The 23,750-nt window shown below is 37.3% G+C and overlaps 1 protein-coding gene across 1 annotated transcript in view; it reads left to right on the forward strand.

Annotated features, from left to right (window-relative positions):
- The window catches only part of GALNTL6 (polypeptide N-acetylgalactosaminyltransferase like 6), a 1,159,236-nt gene that overhangs the window by 1,057,549 nt on the left and 77,937 nt on the right, over nucleotides 1–23,750 (forward strand). The window contains exon 9 of the mRNA XM_072795983.1: nucleotides 11,524–11,631. Within this exon, the coding sequence (XP_072652084.1) occupies nucleotides 11,524–11,631 (108 nt within the window). The remainder of the gene's footprint in view (nucleotides 1–11,523; nucleotides 11,632–23,750) is intronic.

Consider the following 23,750-nt stretch of genomic DNA (forward strand, 5'->3'; position numbering starts at 1 on the left):
GGAGAGAGGGGTTCTTCACTTTACTAGAAGATAGAAATCCAATTCAACCTAATTTAGAGGAAAGGGGGAATTGAAGATGACACTTTTGAAAACGAACTGAAACAGTCAAAAAAATCCAATTAAAGAATGGACAGAAGACATGACTAGACATTTTTCCAAAGACATATAGGTGGCTACTAGACACATGAAAGATGCTCCACATCACTCATCATCAGGGAACTCCAAATGAAAATCACAATGAGATATCACCTTGCACCTGTAAGTATGGCTAAAATTAATAATACAGAAAAAAAAAAACAGATTTGGGGAGGGGAGATCTCTGGGTGGCTCAGCGGTTTAGCACCTGCCTTCAGCCCAGGACATGATCCTGGAGTCCTGGGATCGGGTCCCGCATCGGGTTTCCTGCATGGAGCCTGCTTCTCCCTCTGCCTGTGTCTCTGCCTCTCTCTCTCTCTCTGTCATAAATAAATAAAGTCTTTTAAAAAAGAAAAAGAGGGGATCCCTGGGTGGCTCAGCGGTTTAGCGCCTGCCTTCAGCACAGGGCGTGATCCTGGAGTCCCAGGATCGAGTCCCAGGATCAAGTCCCATGTCGGGCTTCCTGCATGGAGCCTGCTTCTCCCCCTGCCTGTGTCTCTGCCTCTCTCTCTCTCTCTCTCTCTCTCTCTCTGTGTGTGTGCGTGTGTGTGTGTCTCATGAATAATAAATAAAATCTTAAAAAAAAAAAAGAAAAGAAAAAGAAAAAAAACAGATTTTGGCGAGGATAAGGAGAAAAGGGAGCCCTCATACACTGTTAATAGGAATGCTAAGTGGTGCAGCCACTCTGGAAAACAGTATGGAGGTTCCTCAGAAAGTTAAAAATAGAACTACCCTATGACCCAGCAATTACACTACTAGGTATTTACCCAAAGGATACAAACATAGTGATTCAAAGGGGCACATGCACCCAAATGTTTATAGCAGCATTATCAACAATAGCCAAATTATGGAAAGAGCCCAAATGTCCATCAACTGATGAATAAATAAGGAAGATATATATCATATATATAATGGAAAATATATTCAATAATATTACCATATATACAATGGAATATTATTCAGCAATCAAAAAGAATAAAACCTTGCCATTTGCAACAATGTAGATAGAGCTAGAGTATGTTATGCTAAGTAAACAAGTTAGCGAAAGACAAATACCATGTGATTTCACTCATATGCTGAATTTAAGAAACAAAACAGATGAACTTAAGGGATAGAGGAGAAAACAAGAGGGAGGCAAACCATAAGAGACTCTAAAATATAGAAAATAAACTGAGGGTTGCTGAAGGGAAGGTGGGCAGGGAATGTGGTGATTGGTGATGGGCATTAAGGAAGGCACTTGTAATGATGAGCACTGGGGGTTATATGTAAGTGATAAATCACTAAATTCCATATAACCAATATGACACTATGTTAACTAACTAGAATTTAAATAAAAACTTGAAAAAAACAAACAAAAATAGATATATATTTATAGTGAGATATATATATATATATATATATTAAGTTATAATCAATCCTTTGAAAATTGACTTTGTGAGTCAACTGGATTGGCAGATCCCTAAAATACAGTGTTCCTTTTCTTACAAAATTTCCCTCAAGAGACTTGTATTCAGTACAGTTAATAATTAGTAGTTCTCAAAAAAAAAAAAAAAAAAAAGAGAGAGAGAGAGAAATAAAGAAAGAAAGAAAAAGAAAAAAAAGTCAAAGAAATGGGGGAGCCTCTGGGAGGCCTGGAAATAAGGCCTCAAATACTGCTAGAACCATTTCTTTTCATTTTTCCCTTTTGTTTCTCTCTGTCAGCTTCACTCCCTCCAACAGACTTTCCTTCCACCCCTCAGACGTGGCCTCTGGAAGCTCTCCAGCTTTCATTTTCTGCTTCATTACCAGAGTAGTAGTTCCAATATAATGAAACCTCAAGGAAGAAGTTCAGTTAGCAAGGCCTGAGCCATGTTCCTGCCTCTGCCATTAGGAAAGCAGTATGATTGATAGCCCAACTGAGAGGCAAAGGAGATGCACATATTTGGATAGTTCCAAAAAGAAAAAGTTGTTCTAATATATTAAACCAATTTTAAGTTTTTAAAGAACTTATATTTATTTTTAGCAGATGATAAATCCAGAAAATTTAAGCAATAGACTCCCAAATCTGGAGACAAACACTTTGGGGCACCTGGGTGGCTCAGTTGATTGAACATCTGACTCTTGGTTTCAACTCAGGTCATGATCTCAGGGTCACGAGATCGAGCCCCAGGTCAGGCTCCAGGCTCAGTGGGGAATCTGCTTAGGATTCTCTCTTCCTCTCCCTCTGCCCCTCCCTACCCCTGCTCATTCTTGCCCATGCGCATGTATGTATGCACACTCACTCTCAAATGAATAAACAAAATCTTTTTTTAAAAAAAAAAGCAAACATTTTGCCTCTAATGTACCCTCTAAGCTGTAGAATAATGAGTTAAGGGAAATGAGGGATTATGTCCTAAACTATAATATTTTACGCAAAAAAGCACTCTGAAGATGTTCAAATTTGTACTTTCTTCCCCAAGACTTAATGTTTTGAAGAAATCAATAAGTGACATATCTGGGTTTTTTTGTTCTGGTCTCCACCTTAATCACTGTTTTTAAGACTGCTAAGCATTAATGCAAAATATGAACACTGCATCTCTAAAGCAATGATCTGAACAAGGTACCCTTTGAAGCCCTGCTACTCCTGCCTAGACCTTTTAAAAGCTCATTAAGTGGGCAGCCAGGGTGGCTCAGCAGTTTAGTGCCGCCTTCAGCCCAGAGCATGATCCTGGAGACCGGGGATCGGGTCCCACATCAGTCTCCCTGCATGGAGCCTGCTTCACCCTCTGCCTGTGTCTCTGCCTCTCTGTGTGTCTCTCATGAATAAATAAACAAAATTTATGAAAAAGGGCTCATTAAGTGCAAGGTAGTTTGGGTACAATCTTTTTTTTAATACTGACATAAAGCATTTCTTACTTTGAAAAAATCCTAAGCAGATGGTTCAAGAAATGAGAGCTTTTCCCCTGAGACTAGATATGACCATGTCCTGATGAAGACTGTAGATACATTTTCCAATTTCTGCTTTTGTTGTATACTGATCAACAAATAGAAAATGGGGGTCAGGTCAAAAAAGGTCAAGGTCCCCTGTTCTCAAAGAATAACCCTAAAGACTAAGTTTCTAAGAATAAAGCAAAGCAATGGTGTATATGGGTGCATCTCCCTTAGATCAAGTTAAATCAAACGTGCAGTTTTTACACCATGTAGCCCAGAAGAATAGCTTGATGACAGGCATGGCTCTCTTCGGTGTCTGTGCACCATAGCTTTTTACATTAACAATTAACATCTTTAAAAAAAATTAACATCTTAATTTCTAGATAGATGGTAAAGTGGTAGATTATCTAATCTTAAGAATTTTTCAAACTTAGCCCCACAAGACATACCATAAAATTAGAAGGTTATTTTACAGGTCCAGAAATGTAATTACTTATGTATACATAATATGCTGTATTTTTAACATTAGCCACACCTTATTTTATAATAATCCCCATATGAATGAAGAAAAGCTCAAGATATCTTGTTGCCTTGAAATTTATATTTGAATATGCTAAAGATCACAGCTTCTGTTTTTAATGGCAGCTACATGGTGGGTTCTCATTAAATAACTCAGTTGTCTGGGAGTAACCTCATTTTATATTAGTAAACCAATAGTCCATTTATTTATTCGATAAATAATTACAGTAAAACAACTTGTCAGGCATCGTCCCAGGTGCTTGGGATACCTCACTAAACAAAAGACACAGACTCCTGCCTTCATTAGGAAGAGAGGCGCAGAAAAGTAATAACCTAGGAAATCTAGGAGTTATCTCCTGAGTGAGAAGGTGGTAAGGACTATGAGAACAGAACAGAGAAGGTTGATACTGGGTGCAGGATGAGAGAGTGTTTGGGGCATGAGGATTTGGAGCTGAGACTTGAAAGTGATGGGGAATTTAGCCATGTGGAGATTGGAAGACAATTTCACACAGAGGGAACTGCCAGAACAAATGCCCCAAGTTATCTGGCATGTTGGAGGGACAGATAAGAAGCCAAAATGGCTTAAGCAGAGAAAGAGAGATGAAAAGAAGAGTAGGAAATAAGATCAAAGAGATGGGAGGTTTTGGAGTGAATAAACTCTTTAAAAATTTTTTTGAGAATTTAGATCATCATTTCCATATAGTATATTATGTTTCACCCTTTGCCTGATAATAATATTCCCTTGCTATCCTTCTGACAATCAATTTCTTACTGAAACTAATTTCATATTTCATATGACCGGTATAATTTTATGATTCCATTTAATTTAACATTCTCTATGTCTAAATTCCAGTTTGTGGCTGATAGTGAAAAGTGATTTTTTAAAAATAAGGCAAGCATTCAATTATTCAGTCAATTTGAACTAGATTATGAAAAAAAATGCTCTGTGCTCATTCATGAGTAAAATAACATGGATTTTAAATATTTATGTTGTCAAAGGATGACAGTATTTGTAAATTTAAAACATATTCTCCAGGAATTAGATACTTGAGCATGACAATGCCATAGCTTTGGTTTGGTTTTTTTTTTTTTTTTTTTTTTTTAAGAAATAATCACATGATACTACCCAGGGAATGTCTTTTAAAAATATAAGCCACATATTTCAGAGCAGATAAAGAATTTGATAAATGCCACAACAGGTGCACTTTGCTAAAGAAATATATTGTCGCACTGTCACCTAAACACATCTCTCTAGCGTGTCGGGATACACATGCTTCTACTGAAATAGGCATGGCTATTGGAAGATTGAACAAAATAAAGTGTTTGGTGATGTCCATAGTATTAAACTAAAAAAAAAAAAATAAACAAAAAACCCTCTAAGTCTAGAGACAATTGACTTGATGTACTTAGAGTAAAAAGCAATTTGGCCCTGACATTATAAGAAGCAACAATATATTGGAAAGGCTTTAGGGCTCCTGCATAAATAAAAGTATAAGTGTAACTGAAATGATCAGACTCAACTATTCAATAAATACTTATTATTTATTATGTACTAAGCCCTTGACCAGTAGCTGGAGATGCATTGAGTAAAATTGTCATGGAACTTTTAGTCTACTGAGGGGAGACAAACACTAAGCAAATCATTATACAAACACACAAATCCTTTCATTACAATTGCTGTCTCGACTTGAACAAAACTATTCAGAACGTGGAACTGATCCCCCATATGGCGCCAGCATGGTGAACAAGGCCAGCATATAGTAAACACTCAATACATATTTGTTTACTGACTCAATTAATGAATTATGGGAGAGAGAAGTACAGGATGGAGAGACAGCATAGAACAGGAGTGCCAACCAAATCTAGGGGCTCAGTTGTGTTGGTAAAGCTGAAATCTGGAACAGAAGTAGGAAATGGGCTTGAGATAGGAGAGAAGGGCAGAGGAAGGGGGAGGGTGAATTAATTCCTTTAGAGAGAAAGATTTATGGCCGCAAGCCCTGAGAGAAACTCAATGTTTCCTAAGGAATGAAAAATAGCCCAGAAAGAGGATGTGTGGAGTGGGGGAGTTCCTGTAGGGATTGGAGAAACTAGGGATAGGACAAAAAGGGTGAGGGACACAGAAGCAAGGGTGAGATAAGCAAGACCTTGGAGACTCCCGAGAGAAGTTGTAATCTGGGGCACCTGGGTGGCTAAGCAATTGAGTGTCTGCCTTTGGCTCAGGTCATGCATGATTCCAGGGTCCTAGGATTGAGTCCCACATCAGGCTCCCCACAGGGAGCCTGCTTCTCCCTCTGCCTCTCTCTCTCTCTCTCTCTTTCTCTCTCTCTCTCTCTCAAATAAATAAATAAAATCTTTAAAAAGAAGCAGAAGAAGTTGTAAACTGACTCTCATAACAGTAGCAAACACTGAAGGATTCTAAATGGAGCCATGATATATTCAGATGTATGTTTCTAAGTGGTCCCAGTAGCAACAGGGAGAAATAAATTTTAGAATTCTATAGTTTCTTTAACACTGAACCTAGCATAAAAGAAAATCTGAACAGAAGTTTCCTGAACTCGAATATAAGGAAAAATTTTAAGAATAGGAGTAGGCTCTCAGGAGAGGACACGAATTTTAATTCACGGGAGACTAGTAGGAAGAATTCTAAGATGACTCTCTCCCTTGGTTTACTCCACAATTAGGTTACATAACAGTGCAAAGGAGATTTGGCGAATGTAATTAAGGTTGCTAATCAGCTCACCTTAAGATAAGACTACGGTGGGACACCTGGGTAGCTCAGTGGTTGAGCGTCTGCCTTCGTCTCAGGGCCTGATCCCAGGGGTCCCGGGATCGAGTCCCATGTCAGGCTCCCTGCATGGAGCCTGCTTCTGTCTCTGCCCCTCTGTGTGTGTGTGTGTCTCATGAATAAATAAATAAAAATCTTTAAAATAAAATAAAATAGGACTGTGGTCCTGAAGGGTTTAACCTTATTGCATGAGCCTTGTAAAAGCCCAACATTTTCTCCAGCTGGTAGCAAAAGAAGTCAGAGAGATTTATAGTGTAAAAACTATTCTGTATGAGGGAGGTTAACCATCAATGAGCTGGAGGGTTCACAGGGCCAGGAACACCAGTCCCTGGTCACCTGCCAGCAAGAAAACGGGGGTCCCAGTCATACAACTGCAAGGAACTGAATCCTGCCAACAAACTAAATGAGCTTGGAAGCAGATTCTTCCTGAGAGGCTCCAGGAAAGAGCTCCACTCAGCAGCCACTTCGATTTCAGCCCTGTGAGGCTTTGGGCAGAGAATTCGGCAGAGCCCACATGGACTTCTGACCCACAGAACCACAAAATCATAATAAATCAGTGTTGTTTCATCCATTACACTTGTAATTGGTTACACATCAAGAGAAAACTGATGCAGATATCTTTAAAAACTGTATCAAAAAGAATGAGTTAGAATTTCATTTCTGTGTGTCTAATTAGGTTATTTGACATATCTTAGAAAGGAAAGAAGTAATAATGATTTATTTAGCTTTCTATTGCGGCAGTCCTCACTCTGGCAAGACCTTTTATAAGAAGTATTTAGTCCACTTCTGCTTGCTTTCTAACTGTTCTAGAAGCCCACCTGAACCAAAAAAATAAATTAAGGCCAGAGAATGTAAGGAATTGTCCAAGCCTTATCCCTACGTCTTAGGGACCATCCCTAGTCCTGCAAGAGAGACTGGCCCACCTCCAACAACTAATGAGAATAATATGCCATATTTTCTCATGAAAAATAAACGCACATGCCAACAAATCAGTATCTTCCAAATAATATGATAATATGACAAGAAAGATTCTTTGCCAGGGGACATCAGACTTGGTTTCAGCCCAGGTCGTGTTCTCAGGGTCATGTGATTGAGCCCCATGTGGGGCTCCCCACCCAGCAAGGAGCTTGCTGGAGAGTCTGTCTCCCTCTCTCTCTCTATCCATCCTATTCATTCTCTCTCTTTCAAATAAATATTTTCTTAAAAAAGGCTTCTTTGCCTTGACACTTGTTTGCCTTTGACCAACAAAAACTGGCATTGGGTTATATGCACGACTATCTAACATTCTCTGCCCTCCCACTGCCTTCTCCTTTATCTGTTGTATATTACTTCCAAATTGCACCTCTTTAAAATACAAAAATAATAAAATGAAATAATCTCTCAAATAACTAAATTCACTATAATTTAATTTAAAATGTCAGAATAGTGGTGGGGGGGCAGTTATTAGAGTGGACCATCCTGTAAGCATCCCAAAATCAGCTGTCTTTGCCAGGAATTTATTTAACACAGGTTCACTGCAGGAACTCCACAAGCCAAATAGCATACAGGATAATATCTCTTAATGAGTCAATAAAGAAATAGCATACTCCAAATCAATGATAGATTAATCATACTATTGTTCTCAGCAAGAGAAGATGAAAGTAATAAAGTCCTAATTTAGTTGAGGTGTACCTTTTTAGAAGAGATGGCTTAGCCAACCTTGGGCTGACATCCAGCAGCCAGTACAAAAGTAAAAGTCCCTGTTACCGGAGCACGTTGCCAGAGGATAAGGGTGCCAGTGCTGATGGGCAAGAAGATCTTGCAGGGGCTGCTGCAGGGCTTTACTTTAGCCACTGCTGGGGAAAGAGTCTCCTTTACTGTGGCAGGACCTAATTGCCCCAAAGTAATAGGAGAGTGATTTTTAGATCAGCAAAGAATTGCCTTGGCCAAATTGAACACTCTCTGTCCTCACAAACTCTGGGTATTTATAGTCAAAATGGCACCTTGCCACATTGCCTCTTCATATGCTTTTATTCATATGTGCCCACTGGGGCCCCTCAGCAGCTGAACTACTGAGCCCTTTTCTGTGAGAACAGATGAGATGATGATATCCTGACACCATTTAATTCATTCTTATATCAAAACAAGTTTATCTCTAAAACAACCTCTTTTTTGGTCTTTATCATAAACAAGTGGATTAAAACAATTTCACTTAAGTCCTAAACAGTGAATCTGAAATCGTATCAAACCAATACAAGACAGGTACCAAGATTACATTATGGAGGAGTATGTGCAATGCGAGATATTATGGCATCTGGTTTTGGATAATCAATGTCCTGCATATATTATCTTAGAATCTGGTTTTGGATAATCAATGTCCTGCATATATTATCTTAGAATCACTGAATTTCAGCATTTGAAAGGACTTTGTGACACACAGAATGGTGGCCAGCAAACCATGGCCCTTTGCCTGTTTTATTGAAATAAAGCTAGCTGTGCTAGAGTTGCTTTTGCAAGAAAGACCATATGACCTGAAAAGCCCAAAGTATTTACTATGACATTTACGGACAAAGTTTGCTGACTATAGATAGTATATTGATTAAACTTATGAGTGCTGGAGTTAGACTACTAGGATTCAAATCTCTGTTCTGCGGGTGATCAGTTATATGACTTTGGGCAAGCTACTCAGACTCTAGACTGCCACTTCCCCACCTATATAATTGGAGAAATAGTAAAGTCTATCACTGAGTTGTGAGCATTAAGTGGAAAGGAGCACAGTATACACTCATAACTCTTATTAGAATTACCTTTAAAAAAGAAGAATTACCTTAAAATATCAGCTAGGCCAACGGTCCACTCAAAGTTAAATACTTATCTCCAAAGTGTCATCTACTACAGATTTCAACACAATTAGTGAGTCAGGAAATCCATTTTATCTTTAATCATTCTATTAGAAGGTTCTTCCTTCCCCTGAATTGAAATCTATCTTTTTATGGCTCTATCCTATTAATCCCAATTCCTTGGGGTTCTACCGAAATCTCTTACAAATACTAAGATCTTCAAATACTTGAAAAGGGTTTTTCTGAATCTTATCAAGACTATGTATCTCCAGTTTTTTTTTTTTGCTACTTCTCCTAAAACAATTTGCATCCCTTTCTCACTTTGGTAATTCTTTTTAGAAGGGAATATAAAATATTTCCCCAAAAATTAGCATAAGACTTCAGAAAGATAGATTCAGACCCTTACTCCTCAAACTCTCCATATTATGCTGGTAATGTGTGTGTTATGCTACTCAGTCTTTTTCCACCTCATTCCTGTTCTGGAGGGTTGATATTTTTAGATACAAACATCTTATTTTTTCCCCTTTTTACGTTTAATCTAATATAGCTCCAGTCTCTCAAGACTTTTCCAGATGTTGGTACTATCATTTAGAATGTTCACTGCCCTTACAAGCTTCATAGCATCTATGCAGACTTCTGATGTCTTGATTCAAAAAATCAATAAATATCCCATTAAGTTGAAATTGATAGCCCTAGTAGTCTTGAATTCATTTAGAGCAACTGAGTATTGTTTTAGTAATCGAATTGGCTTCCCCTTGGACTTCTATCATCTTAATCACTATTTATTTTCTGGTTTCACTTGGGGTGTCATTCCTCTTAGTGAAAGAAGTTGAAAGCAAATATAAGTTAAGACATAAGTATCTTTCTCTCTTGCAGTATTACACTTTAAAACAAGCTGTATATCTGTATTAGTCAGGGTTCTCCAGAGAAACAGAACCAACAGCATATGTATATATTAAGTGAGAGAGATTTATATTAAGGAACTGGTTCTTGTGATTGAAGAGACTTGGTGAGACCAAAATCTGCTGGGAAGACTGGCAAACCGAAGACCCAGGGAAGAGCTACAGTTCAAGTTCACGGACAATCAGCTAGCAGAATCCTTTCTTGCTAGAAGGAATCAGCCTTTGTTCCAGTAAGGTCTTCAACTGATTGGGTGGGGCTCACCCACATTACAGAGAATGTAATGTTTATTCAAAAGTCAAATTTAAATGTCAGTCTCCGGCAGCCCGGGTGGCTCAGCAGTTTAGCACCCCCTTGGGCCCAGGACATGATCCTGGAGACCTGGGATCAAGTTCCACCTCGGGCTCCCTTCATGGAGCCTGTTGCTCCCTCTGCCTGTGTCTCTTCCTCTCTCTCTCAGAGCTCTCTCTCTCTCTCTGTGTGTGTGTGTGTGTGTCTCATGAATAAATAAATAAAATCTTTTAAAAAATGTTAATCTCATCCCAAAAAGCCCCTCCATTGAAACAACCAGAATGATGTTTGACCAAAAATCTGGGCAATGAAGTACAGCCAAATGACACATAAACTAACCATTATAGTATCTAGCTCTTTTCAATCTTTTTCTTGAAATGAAAATAGCTAAAATTCTAGCACATAGGAAGCCTGGATTTTGTTTTCATAATTTTTCCTTTGATAGTTAAGTACTCTGTTACATAAAACCGTGATTAAGTGTGTGTCTAAGTGTGTAGTCATGACAAAAAATAACCAATTAATTTTTGTTACCATATATAAGTACAGTATTTCACAATATATACTGAGTTTAATATTTCTTGAGTCCACATCAATAACCAATTATTTTCTGTGCCTAAGAAAAGATTAAGGGTAGGAGAAATCAGAAAGCAACAACAGTTTTTAAGGTGAGCTCTATTGAAAGCTTCAGAATCTAGATGTCACAAACTATGGATATATGGATATATCGGCATTTCTTGATTCATTCCCCTATTTTTTAAATTCCATTTTTCATATTTTAAAATTTTGAATTGACATTTAAATTCCAATGCTATTTCTTCAAATGCTTTCACAAGATTGTCAAAACAAATAGCTATATAAATAAGAAGATGTCTAGGCATTAAATGTCAGTGCAATGCAATATTTGTGAACAAATTTTACTAGGATAAAAAAAAATGCCAATGTGCTGTCTATGGAAATTAGATTTTACTGAACTAGTACTTTGGTTCTACACTGTTATGAATCTGAATCTAGGTTTTGAAAAATGTGAGGGTTTTTTCCTTAGTTAACCTTTTATGATAAATAGAAATTATTAATTTAGAGACTTTGAGTGATTCTCAGATTTTTTAATGAATCTTACTAATAATTCCTCTTTTATATAAAGTGTACTGTTCTCTTTCATTATACTTTTAAATTTCCTTTCTCTAGGTTTGGATGTGTGGAGGAGAAATGTTTGATGTCCCGTGTTCCAGAGTTGGTCATATCTACAGGAAGTACGTCCCTTATAAAGTTCCATCTGGTACCAGCCTGGCAAGAGTGAGTAATGGGATCAGAATAAGCTGGGCTTGATATGGCTTCCTGTAGGCAAACTAAGCCACCTCATACATGGTATAATTTGTGCTGCAGTCTACAGGCACAGTCTGATAGAAACAATTAACCAAAAGAAAAACTCCACCACTTGCCACGCCATTTGACAGGTTTTAGTATATAAACAGTTTGTGTTCCTCAGAGTTTTATTTCCATTCCTTAAGGAAGTATTAACTACTAATGCTAATTCTTGTTTTTAATTATTTCAAAGCACTTTCACATACATTACATTTAATCTTTACCCATACCTTCTGAGATTGATATTCTTATCCTTATTTTGTAGATGAAAACTGGGGCTTGGCAAGGTGGGTTATTCATGCTCAAATGAATGATAAATGGCAGAAGAGGCCTTTAAGCCCAAGTCTTCAGAATGAATGTCCAGTACTCCTGCCCCTCCCTTTGATAAAGTATAACAGGATATTTAACAAGTCAAATGGAGAAAGGGGTAAATACAAGATGGGGAGAAGTGGTTGCCCAAACTCAGCCTTCTCATTTGCAGCTAGGGCCAGCTCTGCCTAAAATTTTACCCCATCCTCAAAATCTCAAATCTGACCAGTCACAAGGTGGTTTTTTTTTCAGATCCTGTTTCAAATAAAACCTTTTTCACAGGCTAAATGAAAGATACCTTTTTCTTCTGCATTTTAGAATGTTTTCATATATATTTAGGAGAAAGTCACAATGCCTTCTTGAAATAATCCTAACAATTTCTGCTTTCCCTGTGACTTTCTTTAGAGCTGGGTTAGCTGTATTCACCACAGTATGTACCTACCACTACAGAGATGCAAAATCTAGATTAAAAAGGTTGTTTTGCCACATCCCTTCTCACAGTGTTCTCCTAGGAATCTAATCCTGAATTATTCATTTTTGCTCTTTTACTGGTAAGGCTGCAATATATAACCATTTGAGTCTTTTATATGAAGCTCAATAAGCTCACAAGCTCCTTTAAAATATGAACTAGTTCATCGGGTTTCATTAGAATATCAATCACACAGAGTGTTTTCTCTGCTTAATTGCTACTACACTCCCGACACCTAGAACAAGTCTTGGTAGGCATGCAACAAATACTTGCTAAAAGAATTAATTAATCAGGAAAAACTAAGACTAGAAAACGCTACAGGTTTGCTAATAAAACTTAAACATTTCAGTAAAGTATAAAAAATTTTTCATTTCTAGTAAATCTTTTTGGAGAAAGAGGACTCTTATTTTTCTTATTCCCTTTCTGAGATTGTCAACACTGTCCATTTCCTCAAGCCATATCCATAATCTCTTTTATAACAGTTTGAGTTAATAGTCATGAAGTTACTTCACATACACCTTGACAGGAAATAGTCATATTACCAACCCAAAGATTAATAGCATCCTCCATTGAGTAGCTGAGTAAAGTATTCATTGAGAGCATAGTAAAATTATGCTCTTTGAAAAAAAATCACAAAACCCAAAGCAATTAAAGAACTGAGTCTTGGGTAAAGACATATGATTCAATTTTGTCATAAGACTTAACACCTATGAATCTCCAAGTTCATTCAGAAAAACAAGAATTCACTAAAGGGTACAATTTGAGCACATATCATAATTCAGCCATGTGGACATCATAAATCATAGCAGGTTAAACTACTCTAAAAATAATGTCACTTGTCCCTTTCACCCACTCAAATGTGCCTGGTTTGTGCCCCGATATGTATCATCCATTTGCCTGATGGATGGAATGTGTACTTGGTTTGTAGTCAAAATTAGAGTATACAACCTGGAGGGGAAAGTTATGCTGGTCCAGAGGGTATATTTTCAAAACATAAAACTCTTTATATATTTCCAAGAAAGAAATTAAGTACTTTTTCAAGGACTGTCAAATATAGGAAAACTAGGGCTGGCACATAAAATTCCCATCAAAAAGTGAGTGTTCATTCAAATGAGAAAAAGTCCATAATTCTGAATTTTAATCTTTTCCATTTAAATTTTACTTGAGGGTTCATTTTTAGGTTTTTTTTTCTAAACTGCTAGAGCAATCAGAAAGTCATAAATATTGAAACTCAACTGTCAGTCTAAGGAACGTTTTATGATATTTTAAATAAAAAATATATTAAAATGAAAAACAATTCTGATTTTTGTGGGAGACACTCAACTACCTGCTACCCTCTACTGGTTACTAAATCATCAAAAATGATGAGAGACTTTAAAGGTGCTTCAGATGCAGGGCCATGTTTGTTCAATAGGTAGTTTATCTCTACCTAGTGTCATTAGGAAATGTAGAAGATGGAGATTTTACTCCAAAGGTTTGTATTCTTATTTTACAAAGCTCATTTAATTTTTCAAAAATGTGCACCTTTTATTTAGGTACCTATGTAAACTGAGAATTCCAGTCGACTTCCAAACACACACATACACACACACACGTGTGTGAATAGGCTGCAGTCCTTTAAACAGCATACCAGTGTGCACTATAGAAATAAATTCAAAAAATTAGTACCTTCTGTTTACCTAGCGTTACAGTCTGGTTGGAAGAGACAAGATAGCCATAGATGAAACCATCAGAGGATGATATAGGACAATAAGTAACTGTTCAAACATATTGTAAAGATATGTATAGATAGAAGAAGGGGGAGGGGGAAGGGTGCCACAGCTATTGAACTGAAAGAGGACCTGCAAGGATAGCCAATAAAATGAACATATTTAACAGAATAGTGATTCCCAAACTCAGGACCAGCAACCAGAGCCAATTCCCGGGCCAGTTTTCACCCAGCCTCAGTGAACTGAGAAAAATAAGAGTCACAAAGCTCCATATACTCAATTTAATAATATCTTTTTATGCAGCAATCCTAGACTTGTTTTCTTTTTTATGACAGAATACAAGATAGAATTTTATTAATGCCCTAATTTGGCAAAAATAAAAATCAGCATCCCTATGTCAGTTCCCATAAAATGCAAATATCCAGAATATAGAGACTTAGAATCCACTTTCATCTGGGAATCTGAGTAGTCACTCATCATGAATAAAATTAGATATTTCACTGAATCAGCTCCTGGTCCAATGTTTGTACACTGAGCATTTTTGTGGCACCTTTTCAACAGGAACAAACTGCCAGTCCCCGAGGAAAGGTATGCTAATCCCTAGTATTGTAGGGAGACTAGAAAGCCCCCAGGGCTGTAGTGACCATTGTCCCTTGCTGGAGATGACACTGTCTTCATCACAGAAGAGTGAGCAGCTCCTCGACGAAAGGCTCAGAGAGCCTCTACACAACCCCAAGTGGCAGATGGGTGGAAGACTCCAAGGAGACTCTTCATTCTGATGGGTTGTGAGCTAAACCACACACTCTGCTGAAAGAGCAGCAATACTGGCACTTCACAGACTTCTCTGTGAATGCTAGTGTATTTGAGGACAAGCAGAGCCTTTGGAGTCTTTAGGTCCACTGGAGAGAGACTCTAAAGGACCCCATGTGAGACCAGGGTGTATTTTTTCTTATAGGCTGTGGGGAGATACTCATAGTTTTTGAGCAGGAAATGCCAGGATGAAACTAAAAGGCGAGAATCAAGTCAACCAACAAGTAAATAGTAAGACTAAGGAAAATAAGATTTTGAATGAAAGAAGTATTTGTAAAGAAAATGTCCTAAAAGGTTTTTATTGATTTGCCAGAGTATATAGTGGGATAGAGGTCAAATATGACCATGAGGTTTTCATCATGGCTTCTAAGAAAAAACCATATCAGTACAAAAATAGGGACGTGAGGAAAGAGAAAGGGCAAAATGCTCAGATTGGTTTTAGATAAGAAGGGTGAGAAGTGACTGCCTTACAGGAGTTTAGGGAAAGCCAGATATCTGGAGACTTGCAAAGACTTCCCATCTAGAATTCTGATAACCCACAAAAATTGGATTTTCTATAACAATAAATGTCCATTTCTGAGGGGAAAAAAAAAAGTATTTATCATGCCAGGTACTGTGCTAGACCCTGGAAGCATGAATGATGAGCAAGATAAACATAAACTTTAACTTCCTTTTTTTTTTTAAAGAGTTTATGTATTTGTTTGAGAGAGAGAGAGAGAGAGAGAGAGGAGAGAGAGCACATACTCCATGAGCGAGGGGACCAGAGGGAGATGGAGAAGCAGACTCCTTTCTGATCAGGGAACCAGACACTGGGGAACTCCATCTCAAGACCCTGGGATCATGAGCTGAGCTGAAGGCAACCACTTAATCGACTGAGCCACCCAGGTGCCCCAAACTTTAACTTCTCATAACTAATGGCCCTGATTATGACAGCCAGGTAGCCTCCACACAGTCCAGCAATCTATATGTAATAATCTGAATATCATGAGGATGAGCACAGAGTTAAATAAACATAACTAAACTCGCTATGGAATGAGATCTGTGTCTTATATACTTATTTATAAACTATTTTGTGAATATCATAACGTTATCACTGTGATTATGGTTTTACAGAAGAGGAAGTATATCTCATGTATCGCATCTAGCATTATTTAATACATAGCAATATATGTTCTATATCAATAGATAATATGTAATGATCCTATAGGCCACACTGTGATCTACACCCAAGTTACAAATGTTTTTCCCCTTATGCATTTAGTTAAGGTTTCTTGGCAGGATGCAATGAGTTTTGAAGATGTCCTATGGTCATTATACCTCATGGGTATCAAGGTTAAACCTGAGGTCTGAGGGAGACGGATGGTTTTTGCCTCTGGCGGCTTTGAAGTGACCTCTTAACCCATTTCCCAAGTTGTCATTCTTCCGATGTCACATCCCTAGTCACATCCAGTTCTGTTGACTCCATAAATCATCTCAGACTGTTGAAATTGGTCAGGGTGGAGGGAGCTATAGAGGAGGAAGAGTGGAGGAGTGTTTCAATGTCAAAGCCAGACCATCTCAAGTCGATTAGTGAGTGCCCCCTCATCATTCACCCTGGTGTCTGATATCCCTGTCTGAAGCAGCTGAAATGGAAGAACACAAGATCTGACTATGCAGCCCTCCCTTGTTTATGTCAGAAAAATATATCAGTTGAGGAAAAGCTTTAGCAAGAGCAAAATCACTACTTTGATATTGGAAAATAAAATCACCAAGGCTATAAAGTATGGTGATGAATGGGAAATCTGCTCCCACAAATTGACCTTTCTCCCTTGATGATTGTAAATCAGTTTACTCTCATAAAACTTCCCAGCAAATAAGAGCTGTAGTATGACAACCTTAGTCATAAACAGCAGCCAGCACTTCTTTCTGTTGCTCTTGAAACTATACAGTTCAGGTGCTTTTTTGAAACTATCATGGAGTTCAGGGGCACAGGTGGCCTATCATGGGCTTTCTCCCAAAAAAGCAGGAAATGATGGATTCTTCCCAAAAGACTCAGCCTACATAAATGTCTAGGACTTCTGTGCAGAAGCAATTCCTCTGAAAACAATAACTATCTCTAATTCACCCCTACAATATAACAAAAAAAAAAGCAATAAGGCTGTCCAATACTTAGGGCTACAACTAAAGATGATTCACATATTGCAATCATGTGTTTGCTTCTCTCCCTTCTTGGCTACATTTTAGACTATAATATCTTCTCTTTACGGGGGGCTTTTGATCTAAGAAGTCCAAGCATCTTCCATAAAAAGTATTTCAGCATTCTTCATGAGAGTCTCCTTAAAAAAACAACCATAAGCTTTATTATGTGACAATAAGATATGATGAGTCCATTGTATATTATGAAGATAAAGGTCATCTCTAGAGCCTCAACAAAGGCTCAGGCTGGAAAAATTTTTCAATAAATATTTATCAATCGCCTACTATCGAGATGCATAGAACATGCTGCATGTCCTAAGCCAATAGCACTAGGACATCCCTTTGTAGTGGAATGTCACATCACCCAAGGACATTCCTCCACACTGGAGATAAGCTTCTGGTACACAATACTAGTAGAATACTCTTACTCACCCTTTAATGATGGCTCTTTTTTGAATACTGGACATTTTATGCTTGTTTTGCATAAGAGAACAAGGCAAAGTAAAACTACTCTGTCTGCCAAGGACCTAGAGAGAGGAGTTGGGAAAACATGAAACACCCCACTGCTTAACCCTCACTTGTTCTCTCACCTCCTAAACTACTGGTATCAGAATTTTTTGTTAAGTTTCCACATATTTTTTGTCTGTTTGTTTAACAAATAACAACAGAAATACATATTGTCCTTAAAATTTTTAAACAATACAGAAGTAAAGCATGGAATTTGCATACCAAGCATAGAGACACTAAAAAGAAAGTGAAAAATCACGAAAACAACATGTAAGGTAAAATCAACCACATTATTTTAAAACCCAGCAATTTTCCACAAAGCTTCTCAAAATTAATTTCAGTTTGATCTTCTTTCTGTTTGCTCTACCTATTTCTCCCCAAACTCCTGTCAGATGCTATCCTCTTCCCAACGTTAAAACATTCTGCTCAATTTGTTTCAAATATTCCTCAGTACTTTCCCAAGTGTAACCCAGCTATGACTTGTGAATCAAGTAGCTAATACTTTCTAATGTGCAAAACAGGGCTTGGCATTGAGACAAGCAATCTCTAAGCCATAAGGACAAAATTCAGCATTTCTTGAGCTATCTAGTGAGGACCAATATTTCACAAGTGTTTTTTGTTAAGCCTATTGGAAGAGTTTTTTAGGATAGGGGGACACAAGTAGAGGGTGGGAGAGGGGAGGAAGGAGAGGGAGAAAAAGAATATCAAATAGACTCCACACTGAGCCCAGAATCCTACACGGGGCTGAATCTCAAGACCCCAATATCATGACCTGAACCAAAAGTAAGAGTTGAATGCTTAACCAACAGAGCTACTCAGGTGCCTCAAGCCTATGGGAAGATTTTATTTTTTTTTCTTTTTTTTTTCTTTTTTTTTTTAATCTTTTAACAAATTGGCACTGATTAGTTTCTACTTCTTTCTTCTGTGGCTCATTTTCCTCCCCTCCCCACCCGCTTTCTTTTTTTTTTTTTTTTTTTTTTTTTTTTTATTTATTTATGATAGTCACAGAGAGAGAGAGAGAGAGGCAGACACAGGCAGAGGGAGAAGCAGGCTCCATGCACCGGGAGCCCGACGTGGGACTCGATCCCGGGTCTCCAGGATCGCGCCCTGGGCCAAAGGCAGGCGCCAAACCGCTGCGCCACCCAGGGATCCCCTATGGGAAGATTTTAGAGAATAAATATAATATTTAAATGGGGATCCTAGGTATCTACATGACAATTAGCTGTCATGATTAGTCATACTCTTACTTTGTTTTTCTTAACAAAATTAAAATGAGAATTATTTTCTCTTTCCTATGGTACATTTTCCAGTCTGCTTTTGGCTACTCCTCCCCCTACCTACAGCACCTTGGCACTTTATGTTTTTAGATAACATTTATACAGCTTTCTTTTCTCAAAGCACTTGAGAAAGAACATGGTGAGCCCATTTGTGGGCTAGGGGGAATTATAATTGCATTTTTGTCACTATCCCATTAGAACTGAACATTTTCCTGCATTCACAACTACACTGGAGCCTCAGAAAGAAGAAAGCTTGCTTAGATAAAATAGGTCCCTGCTGCTACAAAATTAAGCTACTGAAATTTAAGCAAATTTAAATATTTTAGCATGCCATAATCTCAATAACCAAAAATGTAACTCTTGCAAGAGACAACCTGTTTGGCTGCTTTATAACTCCACCTTTCGGGACCCCAGTGGGATGATGAAGCCACAGGAGCACCTGAATGGGAGGCACTCACTATGTACAATTAGCTCCTTACCATAAGAAATGTAAATGCACAGTGACATTGTGCTTAAGGTTTGCACTATTTCATTTCCATTCTGATGACCTTTGTTTCTAATAGTTTATTTAGTTCATAGCGAGACTTCCATTTCCAGAGGTGTAATGTACAACATGGTGGCCATAGTCAGTATTATCATAATGCATACTTGAAAGTTGCCAACAGAGTAAATCTTAAAAGTTCTCAGCACAAGAAAAAAGCTATAACTTTGTACGGTGAATGGTGATAACTAGACTTATTATGGTGATCACTTTCCAGTGTATACAAATATCAAATCATTATGTTGTACACCTGAGACTAATATGTTATATGTCAATTTTACCTTAATACAAAAGAAAAAAAAGAATTACATTCTCAACTTCAATTCCAGCTCAAATATATCTCCTTTGATGTTACATTTGAAGTGAAGAAAACAGTTGCATTTGATATTCTATAGACTAAGAAATGGACAAAACCAACTGGCAGCTCTGTGGTGCCTGGATGCTTTTAGTGTTCTAATTCTGAAAGCAACTTATAAAAATAAAATTTCACAGATTACCTAAATTTTGAACAGATCTTATTTCCAACCTAAGGACCCTACATGAGCTATTAAAAGCATATAGATTTTTTCGCCTATTTTAGCAGAATGAAAAATAAAACAGAGTCTACTAATAACTAATGGAATAAATACTGTAGCAGCATTTAGTTTAACCACAGTTTGCTTGTGGTGGATGTTCACTATGACAGAACAAAGCACTTGATACTCTCTTTGGTCAATGATTAGAAGTGACCATGGTGATTTATTTTTTAAAAAATAGCAACTATGAGGCACCTGGGTGGCTCAGTCAGTTGAGCATCAGGCTCTTGATTTCTGCTCAGGTCATGATCTCAGGGTCCTTGGATCTAGCCTGGCATCACACTTGTGCTCAGTGTGGAGTCTGCTTGAGAGTCTCTCTCTTTCTCTCTCTCTCTCTGCCCTTCTATCTGCTCAGTCCCTCTCTCTCTCTCTTTCTCAAAAATAAATAAAGGATAAAAGTAATGAAAATAATTAAAGTTTAAAATAGCAATTGTATTAATAGTTATCTACAAATAAGATCATACTGCCTTTTATACTCAAGATGTAATAGCATGAGACACCATTGGCTCAACTGCCAGAAATGAATTCAGATTATCCCCCTGATGTGTCTAGGCCTCCACAAAGGCTTCCTCCCACGTGCTTACATTTCCACTCTGCCTCATCCATGACTTGCTCTTCTTTGTGTTCCCACTTGCCTATTTCTTGCCTGGGAAACCACTGGAGAAGCCACACCACCTCCACAATTCAGAAGAAGAGCATGAACTCCTAGCTTATGGTGCTGTCTCTAGAGAAGCCAACACTTTGGTTCTCACAGTGCCAGCTCTTTCTGTTGAGCAGTTCTGCAGCAGCAACAATCACTCCAATGTTATCTTTAAGGGACAGGATTATCTCAGGTAGCCCATGTGAAGCTTAAACATTAGGCAAGGTCATGCCTCAAGGATACTATCAACAAGTATCAACAGAGTGAAAAGGCAACTCACTGAATGGCAGAAAATATTTGCAAACCATATATGAGATAAAGGGTTAATATCCAGAATATTTAAAGAACGTCTACGATTCAACAATAACAAACAAGGAAGCAACCTGATTTAAGAATAGGCAAAGAGCTTGAATAGACCTGTTTCCAAAGAAGATATACAAATGGCTAATAAGCATATGAAAGATGTGCAACATCACTAATCATTAGGGAAAATACAAAACAAACCCACGATGAGGTACCATTTCACACCCATTAAGATGACTATTATTGGAAAAACAGAAAACAGTGAAGGTTGGAAAGGATATATAGAAATTGGGGATCCCTGGGTGGCGCAGTGGTTTGGCGCCTGCCTTTGGCCCAGGGCCCGATCCTGGAGACCCAGGATCGAATCCCACATCGGGCTCCCGGTGCATGGAGCCTGCTTCTCCCTCTGCCTGTGTCTCTGCCTTTCTCTCTCTCTCTCTCTCTCTCTCTCTGTGTGTGTGTGTGTGACTATCATAAATAAATAAAAATTTTAAAAAAAGGATATATAGAAATTAAAATGCTTTTACATGGGAGAAATATTAAATGTTGCAGCGATAGTGGAAAACAGTAAGGAAGTTCCTCAAAAAATTAAAAACATAATTACCATATGATCCATTGATTCCACTTATGTGTACATACACAAAAGAATTGAAAGCAAGGAATCAAACAGATATTTGTATACACAAGTTCATAGTAATAGACAAAACATAGAAGCAATCTAATATTTGTTTAACAGTAAATGGACCAGCAAAATGTGATATATATATACACATATATGTATATATGTATATAGAATTATTATTCAGCCATAAAAAGGAAGAAAATTCTGACATGTATTACAGAATGGATGAATCTTAAAGACATATGTTAAGTGAAATATGCCAGTCACAAAACAACAAATACTGCATGATTCCTTTTATATGAAAGATCTTACACAGTCAAATTCGTATGAAACAGAAAATGGAATGGTGGTTGCTAGAGATTGAGGAAAGAGGAAATGGGAAGTTATGTGTAATGGGTTTAGAGTTTCATTTTAGGAAGATGACAAAAGTCATGGAAATGGATGGTGGTGATGGTTGCATAACCATGTAGATGTTTTTTGGCTTTGGAGGGGAATATCAAGGCATTTCATTTGTTTGTAAAAATATTCATCAGAAGTAGCTAAAACATTCACTCAAACTATATTTCCCATAACTTATGCTACAGAGGGGGCATTTTTTCCATGCCTTGGCAAATTATAATATTCCTTTTTTAAATTTGAGTCACCTTCCAATATCTTATCCTTTATGCTTTCAATGCTGTGAAATATCTACCATAGTTCCTGTGATGTGAAGATGGGATCACTTTCTCTGGGACTACTCTAGCCTTTTCATCACAAGTATTTTTCTCACTTATGACAACAAATACATTCTTGCTAAATTCCCTAGCTACATATCTAGAGTCTCTCAAAGGCAGCAATGTTAACACTTCCATGGCCAGTCATTTCTCCTAGAAATTCTATTTGAATTCTGTTTTCAGCATTACCGCTTTTTGCTTCTTTGCTGTTCTTTTATCTTTATTGGCCAAGTCTCTCGTTTTGATTATCCATTTTTATAAAATGTCATATTTATCTATAGGAAACAAGGATGAAGCACAACAATGTGCTTTATTAGCTGTGTGTGAACTGAATAGCAGATGTACAATGATCAATCACAACAGATTTTAAAAGAAGTGATGTAATTGGGTCATTGATCATAATATGCATTTATTACTTACATAGTGATTTGTGGTGTGAAGAGCTAACAGCAGCATGTGTTTCTTATACAATTACTCACAGTTAACATACCATGGCAACTGAAATCTGAACTGTGGTGTTGGGAGCATGTGAGTGTTTTTAATGCCACCAAACTACACATTTAAAAGTGGTCAAAAGGCAAATTTTATGTTATGTATATTTTACCACAATAAAAAAAGTAGACAAGTTGATTCTAAAATTTATCTAGAAATGCAAAGGACCTAAGATAGCCAACACATCTTTGATAAAGAACAAAGTTGGAGGACTTACATTACCCAATTTCAAGACATTAAAAAGCTACAGTAGTCATGACAGTGGTATTGACAACAAAATGATTAATGAAAGAAAAAAGTAAAATTGAAATAGATCCTTGCATATAGTCAAACACTTCTAGAAAAAAAAGAGGAAAAAATGTGAGGTTGAGCAGATATGACACTATGGCCACTTATACCTAAAAGAAAAGTTTGATAAATCAGACTCCATTGAAATTAGGATCGCCTGCTCTTCAAAAGGTACTGTTAAAAGAATAAAATGACAAGATATAGACTGGGAGAAAATATTTACAAATCACATTTCCTTGTAATATAGTTTGAAATCAGGGAGCATACCCTCAACATTACTTGTCTTTCTCAAGATTGCTTTGGCTATTCAAGGTGTTTTGTGATTCCATAAAACTTTAGAATTGTTTGTTCTATTTCTATGAAAAATGCTATGGGAATTTTTACAGGGATTGCATTGAATCTACGTATTGCTTTGGATAATACAGACATTTTAACAATATTAATTCTTCCAATCCATGAGTACTAGTATATTTTTCCATTTATTTGTCTTCTTCAATTTTTTTATTAATGTCTTGTGGTTGTCAACATACAGATTTTTCAACTCCTTAGTTAAATTTATTCCTAAGTATTTTATCCTTTTTGATTCAGTTGTAAATAGGACTGTTTTCTTAATTCTTCTT

This window comes from Canis lupus, chromosome 24 (assembly GCF_048164855.1).
Source record: "Canis lupus baileyi chromosome 24, mCanLup2.hap1, whole genome shotgun sequence".
Taxonomy (NCBI): domain Eukaryota; kingdom Metazoa; phylum Chordata; class Mammalia; order Carnivora; family Canidae; genus Canis; species Canis lupus.